Genomic DNA, 22,229 nt, shown 5'->3' with positions numbered 1-22,229 from the left:
ACTTCAAAAGGAGGTGTGGAATTCTGGCATAAAGGCTTTTCTGACATTTAAGTGAGATGACCTGCTCAGATCTCTTCCAATTTCACTCTGCACACAGGAGTCATGTTAAGCATCTGTACTTTTGACATTAACCCAATATCTTCACCTGGACACTGCTATTTGTGCTGTTGCGTACCGAAATATTTAAGCTGACTTCAACTGCTTCACATTTCTATTGAAGCCTGCAATATTGTTGGTGCCATTGTTGACTCCTGTTTCTACATCGTTTTCTAAATAAGCGCCAGGTTATTACTGGGCCCATTATATCTCCCCCTATCATCAATGTAAAATCTTAGCCCTACTAAAATCAATTCCAGAACTCCCATTGCTTTGGTGGTTGGATTTTGTCTGATATATTTCTTCGCAGGTATGTCAACATGGTATTTTAATCAGACTTTTAATGAGTTCCCCTTCTGTTTTCTTCTACCTTTCACCTCAGGGTAATATATGGCATGGAAAAGACAAAGAACTTTTCAGGCTGTAATTATAATAATTAAAAAATGGTTAGTAATTTCTTTCAGTGGCGTAAACAGAGTGAAGAAGTCCAATAGACACACAATGTTATTTGTTGGAACATGCATTACCTATTGTAAAAAAGTATGTAGGGCTGGTCCAAATACATCCTTGCTGTCATTTTATGCAGGAAGTGAAATTAAGCCAGGAACAAATCTAATGTAACGATGCTGAACAGCACAAAACCCAGCATGCTAATGAAGCATTTACTGGATTTTCTTTAATATATACATAGGTTGCTCAAAAATTAATGTCTCCTATTTATTTCCATAGAAATTATAACAGATGCACAACAACACTATTTGATAGAGCAAATTCTTAGCTACAGAACACTGTTTTTCAACATAGTCACCACCACTAGATGTGCAATTTCACCAAAGGCTGCAAGCCACACATAAAAATCTCCACCACCAGAGTTGACCCACTTAACAATTTCACAACTGTTGTGCCAGTCTTGTCGCTAGACAAATGTCGCCTACACAGTCTGTCTTTCATTGGCACAAATAGATGGCAGTCAGAAGGAAATCTGGACTATGTGATAGGTTTTATAGGACAGCCCAGGCAAGGCTGACAGCGTGTTCCACAGTCTTCAAACTGGTATGGGGCCTGGTGTTATCCTGGGATAAGTTTTTTTCTCTGCCTGTCTCTGGAAGTTCGAGCCTTCAGCTTAGTCAGCATTATGATGTAGTGGTCAAAGTTGATGATTTGTCTGGATTCCAGGGAATCCAGAAGGATCACCCCTTTCCTATCTCATAACTTCACCCACTGAGGGCTGTGTCTTGAACTTTTTCTTCAATGGGGAATTCACATTTTGCATCTCCACAACTGTCATTTTAACTCCAGCTCATAATGGTGACAACACATTTCATCATCATTTGTAGTGGAAAACTGTCACCTTCAGCCTCATATTGATTCAGTAAGTCATGACAAATTTTCATATGGTGTTCTTTATGTTCCTGTGTGAGCATTCCTAGGACCCACCTGATGCAAAATCTGTGATATTCCAACATTGCCACCAGTGCTTTGAAGCCGATATTTAGCTCTGTACACAGTTCCCTAGTCACAGCCTTCTGATTCGTGCAGATGAGCTCATTTTGTGGTGTAACAGCTGTGCATGGCCATGCAGAACATGGCTTGTCTTTCACATCACTGCCACCTCTGCTGAAACACACCACTCACTGCCTCACTGTGCTCACATCTGCTGTTTGGTCTCCATAAGCATTCGGCAAGAGTCAACAAACGTCAATGGGTGCCACTTTTTTTGCATGGAGGAATTCCACGACACACCTCTGCTGCATCCGCACTTCTGCATCAGATGCCATTTTGTCAGACTGCCCCTCTGCTGCCATCTGTCACATGGCAACAACATGTAATGGAAAACTGGTGGGAAGGTTTGCCTCTACTGCCATATCAGCAATATCCACCTCTGACATCGTGGGTCAGGGTAATAAAATCGGAGGCATTACTTTCAGAGAGGAACCCTAACACTCTCTCTCCAGTCCCTGTTCCCATAGATGGTGATTACTTTTTGTGAGATCTTCTAATATTAGCTAACAAATCTCACACTCAAGGAGAAAGCACTCTATTTAATATTTGTTTGTAGGTTTAACTGTGTGTAAGTCATATTCACCTGCCTCAGCAATAAGGGTAATTGATAATACCTTTGGGATTGGTACAGAAGAATAATGCTGAGATAGTTTAATGTAATAACTCTTTCTAGAGTATATAAAACACACACACACACACACAGAAAGGAAACAGAACAGATTTTTTTTGCATACAAATTCTTTGGTATCAAGGTTATTTGAAGATTACTTGATAGTTTTATGTGTCTTTATGCTAAGAAAACACTGTTCTCAGTGTGTAAAATTTGGCACTTTTTTTCCTGATTTTTTAACTAGTTATTAACTGTCAGACAATTACTGTCTTTTCTTAGTTGCTAAATGCTTGACAGCTTCCAGACATCTGTTTAATGTATGGACAAAGAGTGGGACTCACCCCACCTCATATTGATAACAAAGACATCTAAGCTACCTGTTTTCTCTAGAAACTCAAGAGAAAACATGCAGGGAATTCAGTTACGCTATTTTAGTTGATTACACTAGGATGAGAGGAGCTTCACATTGGCATACCTGTGTCTGTCCCTATCTATGAAGGCAGCCTAGGTAACCTGCTTTCTCATTGAACACACACATTTCAAACATCTACATGATTAGGTAACCAAGCTTCCTCTTAATATCCTCTTGCAGAGAATTGCTTACTATAAAGCACACAGAGCCAGATTTGAGTCCTTATTGTTCCTCTCTTCCGCTTCCTAACGTGTCAGTAGCCCTTGTGAACAGTGGCCACAAAACGGGGTGCAAAGTATTTCACACGCTGTCTGACTAAAAGCTGTCAAACTGCCTCACACCTCCTACAGATTTAGTTTAATTGTGCACCTGTAGTCAGCTTCAGATGTGATATTCTGTGCAGACTAATAACACACCTGCAAAAAAAAAAACCCAAACAGTCAGCACTGATAAAAGGGGCTGGGGAAGCACAGTGAGATGCTAGTAAGAATATGTGCTTTTGTTTCGGGGCATCCTTGACACTGCAGAGAGCCACTCACCGAGGGGGAGATGCCATACTTTCTGAGGAGATGCCAAACACACAAGAGCACAAACGAGGGCTTGGCATATTAACTGTCTCTTTCTCTAATCATTTTCTCATGATCTAAGCTGAAAATGTATTGCATGCATTCCCTGTGAAGGCAGCTCAAAAAGGACAGAATGTGGTTTCGTGTTTCCTGTATGCTGTTATATGATTTGATTTTGTAAGGAAACACTTTCTCTGTTTGCAAGCAGCGTTAAACATTACATTCACAAGCAGGTGGTGCCTGTCAAATCAGAGCATGTGTTTACTTTAAAAGTGGCAGCTTCTTACAGGTACTTTGCCATTATGGGTTTATGGCCTCTTAGGAAAGCATTGAAGGACAGAATGAATTAAGTAGGTGGAAAAATATCTTTTACCTTTCACAAAGGCAAAACCAGAAATCACAGAACTATGATTTTGAAACAAATGAAGTATTGCCTCCCTTCAGATGAGATACAGTCCTTGTTTATTTTTTAACAAGAGTAACTATAATGGACTAGTTTCTGCTGTCCTGGCTTGAAAAACGTATTCTCTTGGGACAATGTTGTTCAAAGCTAACAAAATGTAGCCTTGAAGTTTCATGCTATAACTGTTCAAGGGCTTTACCTTTATAACTTAACAAGTGATAAAAACCAATGAAAAAACCTACTTCCAGTTTATTGTAGGCTATTAATAATGATTTTTCAAATTAAAAATTTAAAAATCAAGTCATGTGCTATTCACAATTTTTCATATCAGTAATAAAGATGTTGAAAACCCCTTGGCTATTCCTACAAATTCCTGTTTAAATTCAGGTTATCCTTCCCATTACATTAGTAGAATCTTTCAGTCTCTGTGGAATATGCACCTGTGGAATTACCTCATATTTAGTAGCAAGACTCCATAGACATATAAATTCATGCAGTTCACATCTCCCAGTGTTTTTTGCCATTCATCACTGTGAATAAAAGTGGTGAATCATGCAGGATGTTCCCAGCACTGAATTTGTTCTTACTTAATTGGTCTTTAATCTGAAGTGCTAGGAAGAAGTTCACCTTCTAATTGACTTTTATCATGAATGTGATGAAAAGTACTTAATAAAAGGGTAAAACACCTTGTCAAAAAAAGAAAGGTAGCATAAGCTCAAGTATCACCTGTTTATCTTATTTTACTTTTAATTACTTTTAAATTAGCATATGGGGACTTTCTTTAGCAGAAAGAGAGTTCAGACTGCCCCAATCACATCTTGGCTTTTCTCTATTATAGCAGTGATGTTAAAAGTAATAAACACAATAATATCTGCATACTCAGAATTAAACTCATTCAAACAGTATATTCCAACAAGGTTACTGAAAAATTGATAAATGGTGAGGACTACTACTTTGTGCTGACTAATTTTATCTTCATTTTGAAAGATCTGTTAAGTTATGTATTCACACTGCATACTTGCTAGGATATTCCCTAATTCCCCGAGGAAAGATAAAACAAGAAGGCAGTGGTAGAGGATCAAGTTCCCCTTCTATCTTTTCTATGAAATGCTTTTTACTGTGATGCTTCATAGTAAGTATCACATGACTAAAATGTATTGGCATTCGAGTTCAACATCATGCATGAATAAGGGTGAATCTAGACACACTACAATCTCTTCATCTCAACTCCGAAGTAGTCATTCTGTTGTTCTGTCACCTACTGCTCTTCTCTTAACCTTTGTCTATTTCCAAATGCCTGTAATTAGAACCACATGATTTTACCTCCCCTGATGTCCTACTTTACTTGTAAGGAACAGTAACATCAAAAAATGTAATTATGAACAAGTTCTGAATCATTTTACACATATAAAGCAGGCTATGCTGTAAAATCTTTCCTGAACTGGGGAGCCCAGAACTGAATGCAGTACTCCAGATGTGGCCTCACCACAGCAGAGTAGAGGGGGAGGATCACTTCCCTGGCCACACTCTTTTTGATGCATTCAAGGATACCACTAGTTTTCTTGGCCATAAGGACATGCTGCTAGTTCATAGAAACACATTCAAAATAGAATTTGAGAACTTTTTTCATGCTTCTTCAGCATTACATATATATATATAGTGTCTTCCTGAAATTATGACAAGTAGTCATATAACCTTTAAGAGTCCATCCAGAGGAGGGCCACAAAAATGATTCAAGGGATGGAATACCTCCCCTATGGAGACAGGCTGAGAGAGTTGGGTCTGTTCAGTCTGAAGAAGAGAAGGCTTCAGGGAGATCTGATAGTGGCTTTTCAGTACCTAAAGGAGAGCTATAAAGGGGACAGATTCTTATCAGGGTGTGCTGTTTTAGAACTAAGGGAAATAGTTTCAAACTGAAGGAGGGGAGATATAGATTGGATATAAGGAAGTTTTTAGTGATGCACTGGAACAGGTTGCCTGGAGAGGTGGTGGATCCCCATCCTTGGAGACATTCAAGATCAGGCTGGACCAGACTCAGAGTACCTGATCTAGCTGTAGATGGCCCTGTTCATTGCAGGGGAGTTGGAGCAGATGACCTTTAAGGATCCCTTTCCACTCAAAAGGAAACAATTATATGATTCTGTTTACATTTGATCACTAGGTCAAAGGAAATGGCTTTGTCTTCCTCAAAACTTTTTTTTTTTTTTTTTTTTTTTTTTTTTTTTTTGTGAGCATGGAACTTGAAGGAAAATCTCAATTAGTCACTGTTGAGAGATGCCTTTTAACTAACTTCCAGTATATGTGCAATAAGGAAACAAACTCTCTTTTATTACCAAACCCTGGTCCAACTTGAAGAATCCATATAAGAGACAAAATAAACAATACTCTCTTGCATTCAGGTGCACTATGTAACTACCTACACAAATTGTAGAGAAGAATGTAAAGTGAGCTCCTTTAGGAAGAAATCCTCTAGTATTCCTTCTTCCGAAAGAACAAAAACACAACCATAAACCAACAAAACATTAACTCTTCTTGTCGTAATAAAACCCTTAGAAGTGCACAATGGGGAAGAAACTAGGAATTAATATTTTAAAACCATCCTTACATCTGCTGTTCTCAGTCCTACTTGATAATTTGTAATAATGCTAATGAGACTGGCAAGTATAACAGTAACAAGGTAATGCATTTGGCTTGATTCCAGACCATTCTGCCTTCTCTTCAGGCCGTCCCAATTTATTCAGCTTCAGTGCAGAAGAAAGTATTCTTACAAATATCAAACTTGGCCTCAAGTAATGAGTCCTGCTAGAGGTGAAGCATATCGTTCTGCACAGATCTGCACCCACACAGATCAAAGCTGGCTTGATTGAGCCTGCTTGGAGAACAAAGGAACTGCAGCCTACTGAGACACTGAGCCATCCTACCAAAGCAAAACACCAAGGTATCATACCAGTGCCAAAACACTGAGCTCACTCACCAACACAGAAACATCAAGCTAGCTCACCGGCGTGGAGACACCGAGCTGGCCCACCAGCACCAAACAAACCCATCACTAAAAACCTTCTGCTCTAGCCAGAGCCTAGGCTGGAAAGCCTATGGGACAAGGAGAGTTTTGAACTGCTGCAAGTTGTCCCTTGGAGGTTTGGCATTAACTACAACTTTTTAAGTCTGGGGTTAAGGACTACTCTCTTCAGAATGTCTGAAACAGAAGTTGCTAATTCTTCTGTCTTCAGAAGCTTTCAAAGAAGATTTCCAGCAAACCACAATCCAAACACAGACTGAGATGGCCATAAACATGTAAGACCAGATTACTTTATCACTTGACTATACCCTGCTCTGAGATAAAATGCTGTAACCTCATCTTATTTTTAAACAGAGTGGCTATTGTTTTCTTGCTTGACTGGCACTGAAGGAAAATGTTTCACTACGTAGCCTAAAGAAAGATCCTATTCAGCAGTTAAATATTTATTGTTTTTGTCGACATGCTGCTGAGGAAACACCTGATCTTATGGCACAGCAATAAGTGTGGAAAGGCCTAAAATGTTGGGTCCTTTTGTATACTGCAAGGTGAAAAAGTGCTCGTTTCTTACATTACCCTCTAGCAACAACAAACAAATACAAGGGCATTCTGACTTCATTATAGACTACACATCACATAAAGATTGACCCTGCAGTAATTTCTAGTGTGAAAACTTACGGCATTCACACAAAGAAAAGCACAACCTCAGTCAAGCAAGCTGATTTAGCTCCTGTTATGTAAACTCCCAGAACCAGCACCATCAGCGTATGTCCGAAGGAGCAGGCAATAGGCTGACTTGTAATACTACGAAATTTCAATGCCAGGATGAGTTCTTGTTTACTTAAAACAAGAAACTTCTGACTCTTATTTAGTATTATTTTTATACAATTAGGTCTTAAGAGTTCTAATGACTGACCTCTTCCAGTTGGCAGGCTTGGATGACACTCTTGTATCGGTATTCATCATAGGATACACCAAAAATGATGTTTTCTTTGATTGTTCCAGGCATGATCCAAGAGACTTGAGGAGAGAATGATATCCTTCCACTGTGTTTAATTTTACCCTGAGAAGGCTCCAGTTCTCCCATTATCAACATCAGAAGAGAAGTCTGAAAAATTATGAATGGTTCATATATCAGAAATGCACACAACCACAACAAATGCTAAACAAAATAGGAATCACCTTAAAATAATAAGGTGGTACTTTTGTTCTGTAAAATGTGTCCCTACATTCACTGTTCCAGTACAAGATGCAATTACTGAAGATTGTCATGATGTGTATGGTTCTGAAAGGCCCCTGAACAGAGAGAAAGTTACTGAACAAGAAAAACTGTATGATAGCCTATAAACAAGGCACGTGGCTGCAAAAGCATTCATTAGTTAAACTTGTAGCACTTTTACAAGGTAAAATGTGAGTATCTGTGGGAGGCATATGGATGTCAGGTATTAGTATTTATGGTGAATGTTATTTGATTTTTAACATCACTGTCTATTTTGCTTGTTCTTTGTGCAACACAGTTCATGTTTGCAATCTTGCTAATGTTTATAGCCCTTTTTCTGTGTTGCCTTGAAAAATGTGCTATCTGTGTGGATGCAATTGCTCACCAACTGCTCAGTGTGATCTGAAGTCTTCTCTGTAACTGTTAACTCATTTACGTGAATACATGACCTATGCATATTTGCTATTTCCCTTCATAAAAGAATTGATTGCAATTTCAGCACTAACATGTTATAATTTCAAAGTTAATCAGTAGCTTGTCGTAACCTTGTCACACATCACTAGCTACTTGATCAAAGAACAGAGTTGAGAAATACAAGGAAAAATATGTTACAGAGGCATTCCAGTGGTGTTCTTATCACAGATAAACAGTCAACAAAGCTGGGACATAACAGCCCAAGATCTAAAAATCTATCTAAGACACAATTTTATGTTCTCAGCAAAGATATCTCTTGAGAAGTTATACAGGGGGAGTATCATGAGACATCTTCCCATCATACCAGAACTTGAATTTTCCAAAAAGCTGAGTAAGAAGTTTCTGAACTTGCAAAGGATAATCTCTTAGGATGTTTTGCACACTGGATGTTGAGCTACAATATCTTATGTCGTATTCTTTAAAGTTAAAAAAAAAAAAAAAAAAAAGACCAGAAACATCTACTACTGAAGCTGTTTTAAAGAGCTGATATCAGGCTTCATAGTACAGAGAGAAGAAATAAGTACACACTCTTTTCCATTGGCCTGAAAATTCCTGGAATTTGCAACATCATCAACAGAAAAGAAACCCTACACTGAGAGGGTGGAAGGAAAGGAGAAACTTCTTTTGTTGGAGGGCTAAGTGTAAATCTTATTTTACATTTTCCTTTCAGATAGTATTTAATCTTTTTATCTTTATTGCCTGGAAAAATGCAAATTTCTTGTACGTATATAATTGCTTGCAGCACAGTGTGATCTGAATTTTCCTAAGTTGAATAAATGGAATATATAGACAACCTTCTTACACTAAGTAACATCTTTGTATTGTAAGTACAAGCTTCAGCAACAGCCATCTTAGATTAATGAGGACTTCAGCAATATAATAAAATTCTTCTGTTAATTCAGAATTATCACAGTAAAATGCATACCAGTATATCAGTTTGAGGACCACCTCATGTCTTTTGCAATGGTATCATTGATGAAAAATAATATTGAAGCCTTGATGCTCTTGAAATTGATGGGTCCTCACCACTGACTTCAACAAACCAAAGACTTTACAAAGAATCACAGAATGGCTGAGACTGGACAAGACCTCTGGAAGCCATCTGGACCAACACCTGATTGCTCAAGTAGAAATATCTAGAGCAGGCTGCTCAGTATAGTGTCTAGATGGCTTTTGAAAATCTTCAGAGAGGGAGCCTCCTCATCAAAAAGAGTCCTGATAGGTGAAAGTAGAACAAGTCAGAATACTTCCACCAATAATTTGTTAAATGGGAAAAATTGCCAAATCTGTAATTAATGTGTTGTTTTTTCTTTCATGCCTTCTCAGAAGGCTCCCTGAAGATCAAATACTTTATTTAATTCCTTACAGCTTGAAGTGAATAAGAGTATTACAATTCAGTGTATTTTATAAGGAACATGGCTTAGTGAAAACTATTGGCAATAGGTTGTTGGTTGGACTGGATGACCTTGTAGGTCTTTTCCACCCTTGGATTAGATTCTATGATTCTATGATAGTACCAAGGTCAATTGAATGCGTTATCTGCAAACAAAATGCATTTATAACATTATCCAGATCTAAGATGATGATTTATCTAAACCACAACTTTTCTCAGTACTCCACCAGTTTGAACAGCACCTCCCCAAAGCTGTGCTCCAGGCTTTCACCTGGAACTGAGAGCGTGAGCTCAAGCTAAGGTACCGAATGATCTGGAGCCTATACGATGAGGTATGTCACGTATCTAGAGTATGCATCATAGTTATTTTGCTAATTTGTGTCATGTTTGTCAGATTACTGACCACTTTGTTTTCAAATTTTTCCTTAAAGTTTTGGCAAAGCAGGAAAAAGCCCTGCTTTCAAATACACTGAGCGATCTAGGTATCCATGTAACGTTCTCTAGTTCACTGTTTTAAAGGCAAGGAAATGCTCATCATGATCACCAGCATAAGGTTACAGTCTGCATTACTCCTGCAAACCTTCTTTCAGTTCCTATGGAAAAACAGACTTGTAATTTAAGTTGGTATTTCTCTACTAAGCCTATATCCTTGTATGTACAAAAACTTTCCAACAGTCTCCACTTCACATTAGCCACAGAGTAAAATTTAAAATAAGAATGGGTCATTTTACTGAGATATATTTTATTCATACACTCTTCCTGCAGCTGCTACTTTTACAGAAAGCACAGATTAGCACGAATACATTAACAATACCGGTAACAACACAGACAACACAAAAGTATTCCTTAAAATTAATAGGACTTCTGTAGAAACAACAGAAAGAGAAATACCTTGCCTGATCCAGTAGATCCAGAAACAGCTAATAACTCTCCTTTCTCGATCTTAAAATTTATATCCTGAAGAACAGGTGAAGCATGAAGGGGAAAATTGCTGAAGAAGAGATTGTTGTCATTGCTAGGAGCTTTGCTGTTGTTGTTTTCCTGTTTTGCTTTCACAAAGAGCTCTCCAATTCCCTGCAACACAAATATTGGTATGTTTGTACATACACAAAAAACGAACAGAACATATGCAGACATGTGTAGCACACTATAGACTTATGAAAGCCTATGGACTTACTTTGCTGACATTACTTTTCCTATCCATAACCAATTTATTATATTCTTAAAGTTGTATCTGTTTTACCATCCACATCGTACTTGCACCTAAATATGCTGACACAAGCAAAATATTCCTCTGACTGAACTGCTTTCTGATATTTATACATGCCAGTGATTGATTTTGGTTTCGGGATGATTTAAATTTGAAATAAGTTACAGGCCTTCTCATTTGCTAAAAAGCTTATTCCAATGTTTCTCCACCGTGGATAATTTGATATTATGTGTTAATTACTTGCCACATATTCCTCACCTGCAGACAGCTGAAGCCAGTAAAAAGGAAGGTCTGCTCTTATTAGAGAACAGTGAGTCAAATGTTGGTACATATCTGTCTATCTATCTATCTGTAGTCAGTATTTGAATTTAATTGAGGTAAAAGTACAAACCTCATCCCAAAAAGCTGTTACATTGTCCACCTCAACCCCAGTTGTTGTTAGATTATACTCCAGAGCCTTATATTCTTCTTTTAGCAAGAAATCCTAGAAACACAATGAAAGCAGATTACAGGAAATGGTAAGGGATGACGGTCAGTCCCACAGAGCAATACAGATTTGCCAATGCTGAGCACCAGTTAACATTTCTGATGGTGTTACTGCATTCTCGTGCCCTTGTGCGAAGCACAAATGCAGACTGTACAATGTCTTTCAGATTCAGAAAGAAATGTTTCTTGAAGCTACCAATTCTTTCATTGTTAGTGGAAATATAAGCATGCGTGTATTTGCTTCTGGTTTAGTAAGAATATCAAAACATAGCATTTTGTTCACTTTCAGGACTTGTTTGGCGCAGCATTAGCTGCCAGCCTTAATCCTTTTCAAATAAAGCTTTGTTTCTGGAGTGGAATGTTGAAGGTTACTCTGTTAAACAATGAAGCTAAACAGCTAGACACTGCTGACACACTATTCCAAAACTGCAAGCTTAAATGAAGTTAAATGATGTGGGCACAAAAGGCAGATGATAACACTGGCTAGTGCAGCACTGACGTATGGTCATTTCAAATGACAGAAATCAGCAACCCTACTCGTGTTATCTTCTGAGATAAGGATAAATGAGTATCATGATAAGGAAAAAATGAGTAAGTCTATATTATGTAAGATCTTTAACTTTTCTGTCCCTTTATTCTATTAAGGTTATGCAGTTTTTAAGTACCATCTCCTCTAAATCACCTTTCAAAATTATATGGGACCAACTATGTTTGCCTAGGTAATACAGTGGACAAACAAAATGGATATGGTAAGGGAGAACATTGGTCAAACTCTCCAAACTGATGAATAAATTAAATCACAGAAATGTATGCATAGCTTATTCATTTTATGCATGTATGCATATTTCCTCTGACAAACAAAGGGCATCAGTGCTTGGGGATTCTGTGAAGCCTTTATATGGAGTCTGAGGAAACCTATCATAAAGAGATTATTATTCATGAATTCCAGAAGAGCCATATAGCTAGTATCCCCAAAGACAAGCGTCTAACAAAGTAGTGTGACAACTGGGCTTTCCAGCTCTGTGAAAAAGCATTGGATGCACTCTTCCAGGAAATATGAGAGACAGGATGCCACCACTAATGCCTAGGGAGCCTGGCAACACAAGCTCTGTGTTAATTGGGATCCAACAAGGCAACCTTCTGAATGTCAGATAGACAGGCTTAAGGCTAGATTCTTGACATTTCAAAAATCCAATAGATGCTTTTATTCTTTATTACAGTTCAGATTTCTGATAAAGATCTTTAAGGGTATTTCTATATTGGATATATTGGGTATATTGGGTATTTCTACCATGCTGAAAAATAAGAAAATTGTATTTTAATGAAAAACATCTACAGTCTTTTTTAAAAAATTCCTAAGATTTGGATTCAAAATAGAATTCTTTTTCTGAGGATTGATAACAAAACAGCAGACAAAAGAGAGGTCACAAAGGTTTACCCTGAGCTGACTCTGCATAAGCCACTCACGCTGGTACATGAGCAATTGATCTTGGTAGGTAAGGTAGGCAGTAATTAGCAGACCAGTACCTTAATTATGTTTACTACTCATAATGAATGAGATGCACATTTGCATAAGCTGTACAATCTCCTGCTGTTCTTGCCACTAATAGCTAGAAAAACAGCAGGTTTGTGATTTCACCTACTGGAAGCTGTGCTATGTAAAACACATACAAATTTTGTACTTCTTTTTCTGAAGGGAAAACATCGCTTAAGTACCAGAATGTAGTTTTATTAAGTTCCCTATTCTGCAATGAAAAAGAGGCTTAGATGCCTCTGTTTCAAAACAAGCAAATGGCGGATAGCATAAGACTCCTGTAGTTATGCTGCCTGGGGAACCATATAACAATATCAGGATTTATGATGACATTTCATGGTGTATAATCAAAGCATTATTAGTATATTCGGAAAGTCTGCACAAATGCCATGTGCTTTTGTTGATCAACTGACAAGATAACGTGCTATAAAGAATTAGCTTACGTACTTGGGAAGGTTGAAGTGTGGGCAACCTACCTGTATTTTGTTTATTGCTCCAATAGAATCATACCAGGTCTGCACAGACCCAGGAAACTGCCTGGTCACTGTCATTCGAAGCACAATGCAAAACGAAATAGTGGTAAATATTTTTCGGAGAATGATTCCTTTTGTCACAGCATATGGAACCACAGCTAAAAACACCACAAAAAATCCTGAAAAGAAGAAGGCTGAGCTGTTGAAATATCTCACATAAGCAGCTTTTCGGGTTAGCTTCAGTTCAGTTCTGTTAAAAAAAAATTTAAAAACAAATGATTAGTATCTGATTTCACAGTTTATATATTACAAATTTTTGGATAGAACTGCTGGTAAAACAGTTTACCTAGAGGCTCATTCGTTTCTGTTATTTTTAAGGAATGCAATTAAAAAAATCAAGATTCAGACCCAATTTACATTTAAAAAATAATTGCAGCAATATTTGGGCACCGATCCTCAGAGTTGTTAGACAAAGTGACAGTGATCTATGTCATGATTTAGTTACCTCATAAGCCACAAGCCATTACAGCTCCTGATACAACTCTCCAGAAACATCTAATGCTCCCAGAAATGTCATTCCCTTCTCATCTGATCATCTGGATACATGATCCCCTGGGAAATCAGACACTCCTAAACGTCAGATTTCCTAGATACAACCATAACAACTCAAGAACAATCAGTTATAGCGTCGTCCCCTTTTGCAGACCATCCTACTAACAGCCTCACCCAAGAAATGAGGTGTTAGGTGGCCTCAACTGGAAGAGGTGAAAGGCAGGGAGTTCTTGATCTTTCCTGCTGAATCTCAGTTTATAGAGCATGGGTGCAAAGAATGCAAGGAATGCAACTAATGATTACTCCTAGCTTCATAACATTTATGCATCTTACAGAGCTGTTAAATAAAAAGTGCTAAAGCTTTCTTTCAACCTCATTCACTTCACATTCCCAGACACAAAGAGTCTCAGCTTTTCCATAGGCACTTCTGCAGCAATGAAAGATAAAGGGTTTTCAAGTCCAGAGATGGAGCTAGTCCCCAGTCAAGGTGCCCATTCTGGGTGAGTGCTCTAACCATTAGGATGTTTAGCAGTTCACAGTTGCATTGGTGATGGTAACTGCTGGTATTGCAAGTCTGAGCATCATAGTCTTTACTTATCTTCTGGTACTGAGACACTGTCTGCACGCAAAGGAAGTCCAAGATTTTGGGGTTGTGTGGGACCTACTTTCAGCTCTACACTGCATGTGCGTGAGATTTCCACATACATCAGTGTCCTATCATGGAAGTCCCTGAGAGAAAGACTGAGCTCAGTTAGTTTACAATCAGGATGCCTAGCACCTCTTGCTATGTCTGCAATTCACAAGACAGGCCTAGAGAGAGTAGTCGGGCATGCATGTAACCACCACAGCTGTAATCATGGTCTGGAAAAGGGCCTTTCAAGGATCTCCTGAACTTGGATGAGACTGCATGACAGCTGTGAATAGGGATAACAAATATTTTGGAGTTCAATGCCTGGTCAGTCTGATGAAAATCTCTGATAGAAACCAAAATCACCCCCAGTGCTGAAGCTTACAAACGTCACTCGAACAATGGAGAACCAATGCACCAAACCTTCTCAGTATACTCTCAAGTACCAGCCAGCTAACAAAATACAGACACTTCAAGCCTTGAATTTCACTTTCTGGACTATTATGCTGTTGTTCAGGTGTAACAGTTTGGCACCGTGTTTTTTTACTTATTCAAATACATTATATGGCCCACAGAAATGCAGTGCATTCATTCAGACACCTTTTATGAACAGTTGCCATTACAGGCTTCAGAGGCACATAGGAGACAGCCCATATTGTTGTCTTTGAAGTGTCACAGCTATATGGAGGTCTTTGCCTCCAGCAGCGTTACACCTGCAGGATGGCCAGCCCAGGCAGCTCAGATCTAGAAGACACAACCTCACAGTTATATCTAGTTCATTAAGTTAGAGTTAGTTAATATAGGTTGCACCAGAAACTTCCAGCACGCAGAAACAGTTATGATGCATGGTTGCTAAAATCCAGGCACGGGTTAACTCACAATATCTCACTTCCTACCATCTTAACAAACCAACTGACTGTAAAGCCCTGCAGAGCTGTCTCAGCAAGCAAAATTCAATTGAAATTCTGACATTCCCAGGCTGGCCTGCTCTGGTGATATCTTTACCAAGTGACCTTTTGGATCAGTCAGAAAATATAGCATTTTGGTGCAAAAGCAGCAGAAGAAAGATAGATTGCTCCTATAACATTTTTAGAATTCTTTCATGTCTCTTAAAAGTTCACACATAATACAGTAAAAATTGAATTCCAGCATTACAAAATTTTCTATAATGTATTGCAATAAATATAAACTGTAAAATGGTAATTGTTTTTTTCAGGTTTCTTGACCATTTTGAGGAATATATATGAACCTTATTTTTCAGGATTTACTTAAAAATGCGGTCTGAAAATTGCTAAAAGTAATGCCCAGTACTAGTAGTACCAGCTGAATCCTAGCCTGATTTCATCCTAGAACTGGATTCAATCCAGGTTTTCTCACATATTTTACAGTAAATTATTATAATGTTGAGAACTTTCTTATTCTGAAGGTAAAGAGCACTTAATTTTTCCAATGTTGTCTTTCAGAAGACAGCTGAAGAGGGTGTTTGTTTAATAATACTGTTTCACCTCTTTTATTTACATGATAATACGATACTTATATTTCTTTTATTTTCTTTTATTTTACCAATCACACACCTGGCACAGAATTCTAATGTTCCCTAAAGGACTACAAACACTCTGCTTCATGCAACATCACCTATCAATCAATCTGTCACTTCTCCTCCCTTCCCCCAGGACACCATCAGCACTGAAGTCCTCTAGCTCTCAGCCAGCTGGGTTAGCTCTTTTACCTCCTTTATGCTTCAGCTCTGCTGGTGCCAGTTCAATCCTGATGTTAATTGAGAAGATAAGCACTACACAAGACTTTCCACAGATAATAAATGTTAATGTAGTTGTACCAAAGGAATACATGAAGCTGCAATACTGTACTCCTTAAGCAGGTTGTGCGGCACATCTAAAACCAGCTCTGTTGCACTTCTCAGAAAATTACTGCAGAGGTGTCATACTGTTTCCTCCAGCACAGAATGGGAAAATCTATAAAGCCTTAAGTAAGCATTACAAAAGGGCTTTTTACTGTAAGATGAGGATAAGGTTGGCCAGAAACAAACACAGATGCCACAATTGTTTTACCTGTACAAGCTAACCACTGAAATACCATCACAGCAAATAAGGAAGCAAATTAAAAAAAAAAAAAAAAAATCATCTCTATTGTGAATTTGACAAATTGGGAAAAAGCAAGCTGTAGTGTGGGAATGCATGCTCATTTTATGGAGGATTAAAAGTTGTGTGCTTTACTTCTTAACTAGTATGACTACAGACAATGTGCACAGTCACTTAACATTTTTCTCTCAACACGTAAGAAATGTGACTAAAAAAAACCACTTACTCACGGAGGCTTTCAATCATTTTTTCCATTGCATCTTCCCAGCAATAGGCTTTAACTGACTGTATATTTTCAATTATTTCTGAGGTGATTACAAGCCTCTCATTGATCTTTCCTGCCCTCTTATCCCTACAAAGTAAAAAGCCAGTAGGTTAATTTTCATCTCTTTCATCCTCTATAGTCAGTTTATATCTCATTATATCTTATGATTCACTTTTCCTATATACTTATGTTTAACATCAACTCACTACCAACAGTACAATAAAGTATTATCACTATTTACTGCATGTTAGACATCACCTTTTTTTTTTGAGATTAGATAGCTGCTGCTAAAGAAGTAAAGACTTCTCCCTACTTTTCTGACACATCCAACATTCTTTGGATGCTAGTTTTCTAACAGTGTCATAACTAGAGATCCCAAGTGCTATAAACCTCTTAAAAAAATGTTTCAAGGAAAAAAAACACACATTAAAATCCATTAAAGCAGTCTCATCACCTGTATTTCATCATCATTTGTCCCAGCCAGGCTTGGAAAAAGGCCATAACTATTAGAAAAGCAAGTCCAGCAAACGCAGAAGCTTGTAACATATCCCAGAGCAGTCCCATCAGCAGTGCCACTTGTAAAGGTGCAATCCACACAAAGTGAGCCAGAGCAAGACCCTGCAGAAAACCACAGCAGAAAATAATAATAATGAAAATTACAGATTGCTCTGAAGGCTACATGAAAATGAGTAAGTCATTGAAGTGACACTGAAAAATGTAATGAGGGATGGTACAAATATTTCCAGTAGTAAAACAAGTTCATAAAGGAGGACTTGTGATTATGACCACATAGCATTCTGGGTCTTAATAATGATGACAGCGCAGCAATACATATTCATTCCACAACTAATCTTTGATTTCTGTAAGGCAAAGTTCAGCACACAATTATCTCTTTGCTATGTATGCACGAGGGGAAAAAAACAGCTTTGTAAAAGTAAACAGAATTTGCCGTTGACACTGGAATTTTCAATCAATGCAAGATGAGAAAAGCACACAGCAGATTTTTCTTAGTGATTTAATCTGATAAGAGAAGGCCAATATTGCTATAGTGAATAGATGACTTGTACGAGTGCAACAAATTCAAAGGAGACTGCTGCCCACTTCATCCATGTTGCTTCAGATTTTGTATTGAAGGCTCTTGTCAGGCTGAGATACAGAGCCTTCACAGAGCTCTGTGTTACGGCTACACTTGTGCACTACTTGGGCCTTGTCCTAGCTCACCAGCAATAACTCACATTCCTCTGCATAGTAAAATAGTGCTTAAAGTAGATATACCAAACACACGTGTTGGAACTGTAGAGTCCCTCTGATGTCGAGCTTCCTGTTTCTGCCAATGGATGAAAACCTCATACTATCTACAGAGCAACTGACAAAACAATCTGAACAACAGCTCATGGAGTTTCAAATCTCCAAGCCGTTACCAGGGATCTACCTCTGTGTCTTTAATAAAAGCTTTTACTTCTGAAGTATTGGAGGTATTGATTGAGCAATAGCACAGGCTGCCCAAAGAGGCTGTAGATTTTCCCTCCTTGGAAATATTCAAAAGAAGCCTGGACACAATAACTGGCAGCCTGCTCTGGTGGCTCTGCTAAAGGGGGGAGGTTCATCCAGATGGCTCCCAGAGGTCCCTTCCAATCTCAACTATTCTGTGACTGTGTATTGTCTAAAAAGGATGTCTTGGAAATGATTCCTAACAAAGTCTTACCTCAAAACTTAATTAGATTTTTAAGGAGAGTAGGTAATAATAATAACAGGATGCTGAATATCATTGTTTGTTTAACAGCAAGAAAACCATACTGGTTCACATTATTAGAAAGATAGAAAGTGTTCAGGAAAAAAAGACTGAAGAATTGGATGAGCAAGTTCTGGCTGCTACGATACCAACTGTGTAACCCAGAGTTTTTCTGGTAGATTCTCACTGAATTGCAAAACAAGAATGTTTTTATGGAATGTCGAGTTTTTGGGTTTTCTTTACTAGTCAGATAGGAGAAAAATGAAGATGTATATACATTTATGTGACCAAATGGCAAAACACAATCTTAAGACAGACTTCATTTATGTTGACAACGAGCAGTCAGTGCAGTGCTGTTTATCCTCGTTTCTTCCTTAATGTTTTTCACAAGCAGCTTGAAATATTGCACTTGTATTTGATGGATCACTAAGTGCATAAAACAGTAACATACCTCATCAAATTTGTTCAGATTGTTGGAAAGAAGGCTGACCAATTGTCCAGTACTTATTTTATCTAGAACTTTACTTGACAGTTTTAAGGTCTGTAAAAGAAAACAAAACCATAGGAAAATGGCCATGTAGCTAATCCTATAATACTGAATAAATACAAATAAAAATAACAGGCAGTTGTACAGTAGTATAAATAACAACTCACTTACCAGCTTCATGATATTAAAAGAGTCTCATTAAATTTGTTATTTATGTCACTTGAATTCAACTTAGCAATTAAACTGCTTTACAAATATTGATTTATTGACTTAGCCTTTGCTTTCTGTTGCATATTTTATTTACACAGATATATATGCAAATACAAGCTTTAATTAAGTACACATGCTGTGTTGTTGCACATCCTCAAAAATCGCCTACTGTGCCTATCTAGACAAATGTTTTTGAAAGATGTTTTCACAATGAGCTTTATTCTAGAACAAATAACAGATTTGCTTATATTGGCTGGTTTTGGTATTGGTAAAATCAAACATGTTTTGAAATCTTTGGATTTGTGAACATGGAATGTATCAATATCTGTTGATTTTTCATGAAATAGAGATCTCACATAGTAACATTCAAACTCATTCAAACCTTTTATGTTGTATTTATTGTCTAAATCTTCATTTGTAATTCTCTTCTGAAAGTATTCCTTAGCCACCAGCACTCAATGTTTCTTTTGCAATACATGAGCAATCCAGAAGCAGAGTGGTACAATTAAGACATCTCACCATATATCCAGTCCATCTGAACTCACACAAGGACTGGCTTGAATCAAAGCATCTGTAAACTTGTATTTAATTACTCGGACATAGGAAATGGACAGCTATCAGAAGGCAATGTTAATCACATTCATCTTCTGTGTAAAAAAACTATCAACTTTTAAACAAATTCGCCTAAAAACTACGTAGGGTATGGACTGAAGTTTGGTTTTAAGTGTAAATGAAAGAGTTACCTTCTTATAAATCAAGCTAAACAAAGCTATTCTTATTTGCATCCCTATGTGATGAAGTCCAAATATAGAAGGGTGTAGGAGCAGTGTTCTCACAAGGAAGAGAAGGCACAAGCCAATGCCCAGGTAGTAGGCTATGGATCTTTCAGAAGAGTTGTCTGGATCATAGGAAGCTATTATTCTTCCCAGCAGAAGGGGCTGCACAGATTTGGTGACCTCCTGAAGACACAAACAAAAAAAAAAAAGAATTTTGTTTAGCAGATTTTTCTTTTTTTCAAATCGATGCACTGTAATTTCAAAGCCTACCAACTAAGATTCACACATCACAGAGGTTAGTTTTTGAGCAAACCACAGAAACATCCAGCAGCTGCTCAAGAACAGACAGCTCACTGCTCCCTGTGATACTCCTGTGACTCCACCACAATCTACTTTTTAAATTTTGCTGGTTGTTTTTTACAAAAATGACAACTGAGATATGAGCTTCTAGATTTACTTTTCAAAGGTATTCACCACATAATACAACTGAATTCAGCCCTGCAAGCTGGATCTCTGTTTTAGCTACTAAGGAACAGTTCTCGCTGTGTTTTACTGGACCTATAGGACACAGGAAGACTCATATGTCCTGTAATAAACATTAATATAACAACAAAGTGAAAATACAGCTAAAATAAATAGTAAATAGGGACAACAACAAAAGTATCAATTGGGATCATCCTGCTCAACAGTTCTAGACTCTTATAAGCAGGGCTGTAACAGAAGCAGGATGACAGGCATAAATGGTGGGAAAGGTAAGTTTGATAAAAGTCCCAGGGAAAAACCAGGAACTCTTGTCCTGCCAGCCCCAACACTTCCCATCCCAGGACCTGCAAAAATCAACCATGTGCTGTGGTTTACAGTTTACTTCCTCTGAATGAACTTCCAAAGGGTATGAAATACACTTGTGCTCCTTTGTTTCATTTCTACCATCAAGGTAAAGAATTTGTCCATATTCTCCTCATTCTACTTTTTCTTTTCTACTCGATGGAAAGCAATTCAAAAATAAGAAGAAACCATCAAATTATCTTTGGTATGGATGTGCTAAGTTCTGTTAGAATTTATTTTGCCTTTGAGCTCGAAAACACAGGTCACCATACAGAGGCAGAGTGAACTAGTGGAACTGAGCTATAATTAATATTTTACAGAGATAAATAGATTGGGAAAATCCTCTATGATTTTCCCTTCTCGGTCACACTAGGACAAACCCAAACATTGATACAATATGTACTGTAAACTCTTCTGAATATCACTGTCAGTGGAATTGATATCACTCACTTTTTCCGCAAAAGAGAAGAAATTAAACATCTGAAATAGAATACTCGTGCTGCGCTTCCAACATAAATGCTGTAAACTTGGAGGCTGCTTTGACAAACACTTCAGTGTTATTAGTAGGCAAAGGAGAGGAGTGTTTATTAAAACACACATGACCCAAGGCAGCTGTGCTTAGACCATATGCATCCAGAAGTGGCAAACCAAAACTCCACGAAAGTCACTAAATACAAAACAGTCACCTTTCAAGGGCAATACAGTGTTTTCATACTCTCAGAGATTCCAAGATAAGCTTTAATATATATAAGCTTAAAATAGCAAGATTTATTTCTGTATTTACTCTTTTTCTAGTGAAAATGCCTTGCTCTGCTACTGTGTTTGTTGTGACTATAAAGACTGCATGTCTAGCTTGCTGCAAAGAAAAGGTGATTTACTGACTGTCTAAGGGCAGAATAACAGCTGGCAATACACCAGATTGTTTGCTATCTGCTATAGAAAAAAAAAATCCATCAGTTTACAGTGGATTTTTACCAGTTTATTCTCTAAGGATATTATCTAGTCATCATACAAGTGAAAGTAGAACTAGATGTTATTCATTTTTCCTATTGCAACCTCAAAATTACCTCTATATATGAATGTGGGTCTATAAATCGAATGACCTGCCTGAAAAAGGAACTGGAATTGTGCATCCAGCAGAAAATCCAGTTTTCAAGAGTTTTTTGCTTCTGCTCTTGCATTCTTGCATTCCCTCTGCATTCTATAGGCCACTGAGAAACTCATAAGCATTCCACTCACATCAATGTTCATTAAAAGATC

At 37.7% G+C, this 22,229-nt stretch overlaps 1 protein-coding gene across 2 annotated transcripts in view; it reads right to left on the bottom strand.

The window, feature by feature from the left end:
* The window catches only part of CFTR (CF transmembrane conductance regulator), a gene marked incomplete at both ends in the record, with an annotated part of 79,366 nt that overhangs the window by 40,607 nt on the left and 16,530 nt on the right, over window positions 1-22,229 (bottom strand). For both annotated transcript variants that reach the window (XM_079534987.1, XM_079534988.1), the window contains 8 exons: window positions 7,523-7,714; window positions 10,584-10,766; window positions 11,294-11,386; window positions 13,399-13,645; window positions 16,901-17,026; window positions 17,394-17,557; window positions 19,123-19,212; window positions 20,112-20,327. In XM_079534987.1, coding sequence (XP_079391113.1) covers window positions 7,523-7,714; window positions 10,584-10,766; window positions 11,294-11,386; window positions 13,399-13,645; window positions 16,901-17,026; window positions 17,394-17,557; window positions 19,123-19,212; window positions 20,112-20,327 — 1,311 coding nt within the window. The remainder of the gene's footprint in view (window positions 1-7,522; window positions 7,715-10,583; window positions 10,767-11,293; window positions 11,387-13,398; window positions 13,646-16,900; window positions 17,027-17,393; window positions 17,558-19,122; window positions 19,213-20,111; window positions 20,328-22,229) is intronic.

Source organism: Tetrao urogallus, assembly GCF_951394365.1.
Source record: "Tetrao urogallus genome assembly, chromosome: 1".
NCBI classification, from domain to species: domain Eukaryota; kingdom Metazoa; phylum Chordata; class Aves; order Galliformes; family Phasianidae; genus Tetrao; species Tetrao urogallus.
The sequence above is the reverse complement of the archived record's forward strand: the minus strand, read 5'-3'. Positions and strand labels throughout refer to the sequence as shown.